Source organism: Danio rerio, chromosome 13 (assembly GCF_052040795.2).
Source record: "Danio rerio strain M-AB ecotype USA chromosome 13, GRCz13ab, whole genome shotgun sequence".
In the NCBI taxonomy this organism is placed as follows: domain Eukaryota; kingdom Metazoa; phylum Chordata; class Actinopteri; order Cypriniformes; family Danionidae; genus Danio; species Danio rerio.
The window spans coordinates 34,149,090-34,158,499 of NC_141033.1; the positions used below are offsets into that span (position 1 = coordinate 34,149,090).

Sequence of the window (9,410 nt, forward strand, 5' to 3'; positions counted from 1 at the left end):
TCCTTTTAAAAATCACGTTTCAATACGAACTAGCCACTTCAGAAAATACTAATTTTTTTTACTTTTGCTCATGAGATCGGGCTGGTTTGTTCACAATTTAGCAAAAGATCAAAAGGTAAAAAAAAAAAATCCAGACTTTTTTGCTCATATTTACCCAGGCTGCCAATATTATAGACACGCATGTGTTTTATAAAGAGTCATTCACAGTCATAAAGCCGCTCAGCCAGACGACAGCAGACAGATGATATTGACTGCGCTATTACACTTTTGTGTCTGCTCTCTCATATTCTCCCATACTTCTTTCAACAGTTATCACTCTTCTGCAACAGCATGCGGTTGTTTGTGTGTCTATCTGCCAATGAGAGCACTTCTGTGTGATGCAGTGTTGCCAAATGAGCTATTTTCATTTAGCTCTTAATTAAAAGCTCTTGTGCATGTTTGCTAACATATTCAGCAGAACCTATCGGCACTGTTTCTTCTATAGGATTCTGTGTGTGTTTGCTTTGACAAGGTCTTGTATGGTTTAACTCTTAGCACACTTTTAAACATTCTGTGCGCATCTCTTTCTTTCTGTGTAGTCAATTCTCTCTATTCTTCTCCTCCAGGATCCAGACATCCTTTTCTTCAGAGGTTTCAGCTAAACACTGCACAAGTCTGTTATTCGCCCCCCTTTCTCCTTTTCTCGTGGCAGGTTTAGTTTGTCTGTTTATGCCTTTTAGATTTCGGCTTTTTAGGGATGATAATGTTAGAGGATCTCCAGTGAGTGTTGTATTGTTTAGCATTTGCACATTCTAGTTGCTTCTGGCATCTCATTGTTTTTCTTTTGCTTTATGGTTTTACCCAGTCAGTCTCTCTGTGTAGTTCATCTGACCAATATATTACGATAAACTGACCATCTTTTTAGTAAGGCATACAAATAATACGTACAATATTGTTCAAATGTTTGGGATTGGTAAAAATTGAAATGTTATTGAACGAAGTCTCTTGTTTTCAGCAAGGCTGTATATATTTGATCAAATATTACTTAAAGATGTTCATATTTAAAGACTAATTTCTATATTAAGGGGATCTATTGTGCAAAAATAACTTTTATAAGGCTTTTTAAACAGTTTTGTGTGGCAACAGTGTGTGAAAACAGCCGGCCTCTAATGGTAACAATCCATTCATTCAATTTTTATATAAAAAAAAAAGTCTTCAAAAGCACTTTAATTGATGTTCTCCCCCTTGGCACATCAGAGGGGGAAAAATCCCGCCCACTAGTGAAAATCTCACCCTCATTAGCATAAACAACCCTGAATGAGAAGCAGCCATCCTCTAATATGCTGACACAGAAGCGTTTATAGCCCCGCTCCCTTTTGAAAAGAGGGCTGAGGAGACAATCTCATTTGATTTTAAAGCGACAGACATCAAAAACACCATCAAAGCCTAAAAGAGGCAGTTACAAACAATTATAAAAAAACTATTTGTGTGGTAAAACCTCACATACACACTCTTACATTTTGCTAAAAGGGGCATATAGGTCCCCTTCAAAAAAAACTATTACTCTTTTAATTTGTCTTCAATTTCACATGATCCTTCAGAAATCATTTTATTTTAACGATCTGGTGCTCAAGTAAAATTTATTGTTGTACTATTTTATTATGTTGATTTGGGGCTCAAGTAACATTTATTCTTATTTTTATCATTATTATTATTATGTTTATCATTATTATTATCATTAATATTATTATTAAAATAGCGTTTATTCCTGTGCCAATAAAGCTGAATTGTCAGCGTAGTTACACCAGGCTTCAGTATCACATGACTCTCCAAAAATCATTCTTGTAGGATGATTTGGTGCTCAAGTAACGTATTTATTGTTGTTGTTGTTTTATTATATTATGATGATCTGGTGCTCAAATATCATCTGTTATTAAAACTGTTGAAAGGGTGCTTAAAATTTCAGTGGAAGCTGCTAAGACTTGTTCCAGCACTTTTCAATGTTCAAGTGTTTATTTAGAATTATTATTATTATTATTATCATTATTTTTTTTTTTTTTTTATTTATTTATTTCATTTTTAATCAGTTGAATACATCTTTGCTGAATAAAACAATTAATACTTTTCTAAAAAACAAACTAACAAACATTTGACCAATAGTGTATCTATTATTCTCCACCAAAGGTGACTGGGTCTTCGTCTACTAGTGAATTATATAGTAGTAAATATTTTAGCTATAAACTCTAAAGGCATTATTTGATGTATGATGTGTCATCAAAACAAAAGGAAATCTTCTTTATAATGACATGCTTTCACTATGAAATGTGGAACAGCCCTATAACTGCATTTATCATACAAGGGAACCAGCTTTAGAACAGTGTTTGATAGCAGCCGGTTGGTGTTTTTTTGTCTGCTCTCTGTTGTTGTAATGAGAGTGAACCACAGTGCAGTTTCTATCAGGGAAGAGAGCAGTCCACAGAGAGCCTTTGACTGCTGCTGATGTACTGATTACCTCAGAGGATTCGCTTTCTCCACAGAGAGGCAGATCGGCCTGAGACGGGTCCAGCTGTGTGCTTCTATAACTCTTTCAGAGCAGTGCACAGCACCTCATGTTGATTCTGGGTTTTTTGTTCCTTTCTGAACTGAAAGTGTTACACTTGTTCACACTGTTCCATGGAGAGCAGAGCTGCAAATGCAGTTTAATGTAGGGATAGTAGTTTAAAGTTTGAAAGTATCCAAAATTGGTATCCAGATTAAAGTTTAAATTTAAAATTAAATGTCAAAGTTAAACTTATAAGATTTACTTTCAAATTTCAAGACAAAAATATGTTAATATGGTTATAAACCTTAACATAATAATATAAATATTAATGTTATTTTACATAACTTACAGTGTACTTTTAGACAACAGGAAAAATACTGTATAAATCAATTCAATAAAGAATTCATTAATCATACAATTAGGGATGGGCAAAAATACATTGAAATGTTTTTTTAAATAAAATAACAAAAACATCAATTTTAAGGGTATCAAAAAAAAAAACAAAATACAGCAGCCACACATGAAGCACAATAAAATACTGTATGTTTGTGTTTTACAAATACTGCAAAATACTTTTAAAATGGAGAATGAAATTTCTTTGCAAATCTTCCATCTATAGACCTATTGGATCAACCCCTCCACCATTAAATTGACACAATGTTTGACAGCAGCAACAACTGCCACTTCATTCACCTATAGGGGGAAGTTGTGTCCTAATGGTTAGTGAGTTGGACTTTTTAATCCAACTTGTGTTTCACTTTAAGTTACAAATTACAGTCCTTCTATAATTTTTACAATATACTCATTCTCCCAATATTCTTTCAGTTCTTTAAATGGAAGATTATTGGTTTACCCTCTTAAAAAACATCAGTACACCATCTTTAGGTGTGTTTTATTTCTAAAATTCCTCTGCTTTTCCACCTGCGGCACTGAGACTGATGATGTTCTGAAGGCTATACTGATATTTTATTCCATCTCCTTAAGCAAAGATGCTGAATTGTACACCTTTAGCCATTTTATTCTTCTGGTCTTGCTCGGTAGCTATTTTAAGTAGTTGTTGACTTGCTCCTGAATCTACCCTCATCCTTCGTCTGTTTCTATCTTTTAGCTTAATTTCCATCCATCATTGACCACCTTTTTAAAAATAAATCAAGTTTCTATTCTGATCCCAAGTTTAGGTAAACAATGGAGAAAACACCAATCAGAGGTGCTTAATCGTTTTTAAGATCAAGTCATCATGTACTGTAGACTTCTCGCAAAGTATTTTACAGGATTTTAAAATTACAAAAGTACAACACACTAAAGTAATTTGATACAAAATATTAAGCCATTTTCATCAACCCTATCAAATACAAATTACAAAATGTATTTTGTTGCATTTAACATTTGCATTATTTTGTTGCATTTAAACAAAACAGATTTATTAAACATATATATATATATATATTTATTAAACATATATATATATATATATATATATATATATATATATATATATATATATATATATATATATATATATATATATAAATAATATTTTAGTCGACAAACATATTTAATTATATTTTTAATTGTATATTTAAATACAAGCTAAATATTGCAAAAAAAATTACAACCTACAAAATTTCAACTAAATTTTTTTTTGCTTCTTTTGATTTTTTTTCTTTTTAAAATTTTTATTTAATATTTTTCCTTAACATTTAATTTTTTGTATGCTGGTTTTTGGACCGTTATCGTAAGTTATTTTGTTAGATAAGCTCCAGATTTGGCTTCATTAATGACTAATCTAATGTATGTGCACAAATATAATATTGTAGAGCTTCCTATTAAAAATAGGAATTTAAAAGAGAGATTTGTGAGGGGTGTACTTGTATATGCTGAGCACTACATGAAATACATGATAAATAAATACTGCCCATCCCTGCAAACAATACATATAATACCAGTCTTAAATACAATTTTAAATACAGTTATTGTTTGTAATTTTACTGCATTATGAAAGTATTTTAAACAGTACAGTACTGTATAAACAATGAAATAATTCCGTCACAAACAAAAATGACTTTAATTTTACTTTAACAATATAGTACTTATAACAAAAGTAAAACTGTTGATTTACCAGTATTATTGGTAACTTCTGTAAACATTTGCAGATGATTTCTGTAAATGTACAGTTAATGTCAGAATTATTAGCCCCCCTTTGAGTTTTTGTTTCTTTCTTAAATATTTCCAAAATTATGTTTAACAGAGCAATGAAATGTTCACAGCATGTCTGATAATATTCTTTCTACTAAAGAAAGTCTTATTTGTTTTATTTCAGCAAGAATAAAGGCAGTTTTTAATTGTTTTAAAACATTTTAAGGTGAAAATTATTAACCCCTTTAAGCTATAAATTTTTTCGATAGTCTACAGAACAAACCATCCTTATACAATAACCGGCCAAATTTCCCTAACCTGCCTAGTTAACTTAATCAACCTAATTAAGCCTTTAAATGTCACTTTAAGCTACAGTGTATAGAAGTGTCTTGAAAAATATCTAGTAAAATATTATTTATTGTCATCATGGCAAAGATAAAATAAATCAATTATTAGAAAAGAGTTATTAAAACTATTATGTTTAGAAATTTGTTGACAAAATCTTCTCTCAGTTAAACAGAAATTAGGGAAAAAAATAAATGGGGGCTAATAATTTAGGGGAGCTAATAATTCTGACTTTAACTGTCTGTTTAAATTTACAAATGTAGTTGATCATTAAAGACATATTCCCATAAGGTTTAGGACATGTAAGAAAACATGCTTTACTTTTTAAAATGTTTAAAAAGCAACATGCAAAGGCAAGATGTCCTATTTAGATGTCCGCATCAAATGAAATGTACAATAGTTATTTGGTATACATAAAAGGCATATTACATGCAAGTGAAGTGTGTGTTTTAATGTTTCAAATAACTTTTGTGAAAATAAAATGTCAAAATATGGATGAAATAATGTTGCATCCTAATGAAACATATAGCACTTATAATTATGGACAAACAGTGCAGATAGAGCACAAATAAAACACAAAAAAAATCATTAATTTTAAAAACATTTGATAACAACTCATGCAAAAGCAGAAACACATTAGAGATAGGACAGACCACAATGAAAATGTGTCGGGGAACCAAAAAAAAATGACAAACCGGGCTGCAAATTATTGTTCTCTGTATGGTGCTACAAAAAAACTTAATAAAGCTTTTAAAAAAAACTGCATCCTCTCATTATATATTTTTTGATAAAATACACTCGACTGTATTGGATTACATCAACAAAAGTCTCTCTACGAGTCCTATCAGGTAGAAAGAGATGCTTCAGGTTACAGCAGCATGTTCTCTTCTCTCTCTCTCACTCTCTTTCTCAGAGGGGAATGTGGTACTCGGTAAAGGTCAGTGTTGTGTGTTACTGACACCCTTAGGTGTGAAGTTTCCCTATCGTGGCATTTCATGTCCAACACACACAGACACCAATATCAGCTCTCAGCTTGAGATCAGAGTGACGTCTGGTGCCTTAAGAGCAGACCCTGTGTTATTAAATCAACCCGTATCAACCTTTCTCCTACACCCCATGATGCTTTGCGTGAGTTATGAGTAACTTCTGTTACACTGTAAACAACCAGTGAAGTGTTAAAAATACTGGCTACAGTAAGGTGTCATTAATCTCCTCATTAGAATCAACATATTTCTTTCAGCAGACCATGAATATCAACATGGAGTGTTTCCACAGCAGTATTACTGTTGTATTGAGTACTACAGTATAGTTGGTAAATGGAAAATAACGTGAGGAACAAAACACGGTGAACTCATAAGTGCTTTGGCCACAGATATGCTTGTGATGCTAATATCACAGTTAAATGCCAGGCATACAATTATGCTCATGGATGAAAACTAAGCACAAAGCCAAATGGAATTCTCACTTATTTTAGCAAATGAAAACTAAGACAAACTATTGGTCAAAAAACAAACAAACAATTTCCAATAAATGAAAAACTGATCGACACGAACAACAGTTACTATAACTATTCTCACCATGTACACATTTTACGACAGAAAATCTGACTGGTGGCTGTTTGACAAAATTTGTGATAAAAAAGAAACATCTTTTCTTCATCTGTCAAAAAAAAAACAAAAAAACAACTAAAACAACTAAGCACATTTAACTACATATTCAAATTAGCAAAATTCAGTCAATCTGTATTTTCAGTGAGAGCTGCTAGGGAATGGAACTCCATCCCACCAACAATTAGAAGATCATGCACTTTTCGTTCTTTTCAGTCTCACGTTAGAAATTGGTTATTGACAAATCAGCATTGTCAGCATTAGTACTGTATTCTTGACACATTTGTACTGTTGTCTTTGGCTTTTTGTCCTCTGCTCCCATCAGTCTGTTCTTTTTTTCTTTTCTTTTTTTTCTTTTCTTTACTTTTTTAACTGTATTTCTTATGAAAGTGTATTTAATGTTTAATGTTGTGCTTCTATTTTAGGTGTGACTTTTTAACATTCTGTAAAGGGTCTACGGATGAAAAATAGCCATTCTTGGCTAATTCTGGCACATTTTACAGTAATGTTTATTAATGTGCATTGACCCTGTAAACAAATAAACTAAACTAAACTAAAACATATAAACATAAAAAATGGGACTTGCAGTTTGTGTGAATTCTTCATAATTCTAACTAATTTTAGTTGCATTTGGGATTTTGGATTCAGTGTTTTGTTCAAACAGTTGTTTTATTGATTTTTTTCTAAGAGGTTTGCAGAAGAGTTGATGTAATCTGCGCCAACACTAAACTTTAGACTCTGGAAGTGTTCTGTTAATAGTGTATAACTACTAAAACTGAAGCAAAACATATAAAATCTAAATAGAATTGTTCACAAAAACTACCCAAATCAATCATGAAGCTAACTAAAACTAAACTGAAATCCCATTTGGGTCTCAATGATTATGTACTTACACTGAAATGAATCATTTGTAAGTACAATGTGTACTTTCTGTGTAAATACATGTTCTTACATTGTACCTAAGATTGATTAAATACCTGCAATTACATTTGCAATTACAATTTTAACCATCCCTTATGCACCTTAAATTACCCTTAAACCTACCCATACCACCAAGCCTGTCCCTAACCCTACCCATATCCCACCTCAAAGAATAACAGAAGTATTCTGTATTATGAACACAGTATGTTGTATTTATTTTTGATGCATGTAAAGAGTAGTTAAGGCCACTTAATATATTAATTATATATATTTAAAAATATATTTAAAAAACCTTGCCTCTAACTCTGTTTTCACTATGTGTATGCGTTATATAGCGCATTTATTTTGCAAGGCCATACATCCCAGACCACCCATGATTGTGAAGTGCCACCATCAATGTGCAGCATCCACTTGGATGATGCAATGACAGTCAGGACTACAGCGCCAGTCCGCTCACCACACAAGCTATTGGTGGAGTGGAGAGACAGAGATAAAGCCAATTTGGTGGATGTAGATGACTGGGAGGCCATGATAGGTAAGGGCAGATGAAGGGAATTTGACCTGGACACAGGGGTTACACCCCTACTCTTTACGAGAAGTGCCATGGGATTTCTAATGACCACAGAGAGTCAGGACCTTAGTTTAACATCTCATCTAAAAGATGGCGCTCACTGACAGTATAGTGTCCCCTTCACTTTACTGGGGCGTTAGGACTCACACAGACCGCAGGTTAAGCGCTCCCTTGCTGGCTTCACTAACGCCACTTCTAACAGCACCTATAGTTTTCCCATGTGGTCTCCCATGCAGGTACTGACTAGGCTCAGCTCTGCTTAGCTTTAGTGAGTATCGGTCTTGGCCTGCAGATTGATATGACTGTGGCATTATTTGTAGCACAACCTTATTATCCAAAATGATCCAAATGTTTCAGTTCTTTTGAATGGACGCTCCCCTAACCAGAAGCACAGCTCATTTGAATAGATTTTATTGTCAAACACTAATACTTTTTGATACATACACATTGCAGAGACTCACTTTTTCCTTCCCTCTCTCTGCCACTTTTTTCCCTTTGCTGAACAGGTGCTACTTTGACCATGCAGCAACAAATAGTGCTTTAAGTTTAAGCCTTTCAGCTGCACTGTGGGATGTTTTTCTGCTTCCGTTTGCCATTTGGAAGACAGAACGAGGCAGAGGAAAAGAAAAAAAGAGATTATTTGGCACATCATCCTTGTTGATTTGGCCTTATGCAAGAGAGTGGAGGGGCTTGTTGGTAAATATGTAAATGGTGCACTGTAAAGACATTCTGACTGGCATGAATCTTCAGCCAAACAAAGACAGAGTTCAGAAAATAACTGGACGAGGAGGTAAAAAATAGCTACACTGTTGGCGTTTGAATTTGAGCTTTGCTGTATTGTTGATCTTGCACGCTGGCAAAATCACACATATATAATTCGAGCTTTATATTATATATTATTAAATGGTTGAACTATAATAAAAAATCAGTATCTGATTATGCGCATGAAATGAAAGCGGCTATATTTAAACAAGGCAAATGATTCTGCAGTGATATTTAAAATCCCACACTGTAAATAAAGTCCCGGTTGCCTTAATTTTTTTAAACTGAACCAAATTAACCTTTTAAGTCCGTTAAACTTATATGGTATACTAACTTAAAACAGCATGCTTAAATCATACAATTAAGTTAGAACATGATTAACTTAGTTTAATAAGTTACAATGAACTAATAACATATGTTGTCAAGACTATTAATCATATGTATATACAGTATATATATATATATATATATATATATATATATATATATATATATATATATATATAAATATATATATATATATATATATATATATATATATATATAT

The 9,410-nt window shown here is 32.6% G+C and overlaps 1 protein-coding gene across 2 annotated transcripts in view; it reads left to right on the forward strand.

Moving 5' to 3' along the window:
- Positions 1–9,037, forward strand: part of ppm1aa (protein phosphatase, Mg2+/Mn2+ dependent, 1Aa) — a 45,048-nt gene extending 36,011 nt beyond the window's left edge. Inside the window, exon 6 of one of the 2 annotated variants that reach the window (XM_087277484.1) lies at positions 606–1,452. In XM_087277484.1, coding sequence (XP_087133610.1) covers positions 606–641 — 36 coding nt within the window. In that variant the 3' untranslated portion in view covers positions 642–1,452. 2 annotated transcript variants of the gene reach the window in all.
- The last annotated feature ends 373 nt before the right edge of the window (positions 9,038–9,410 follow it).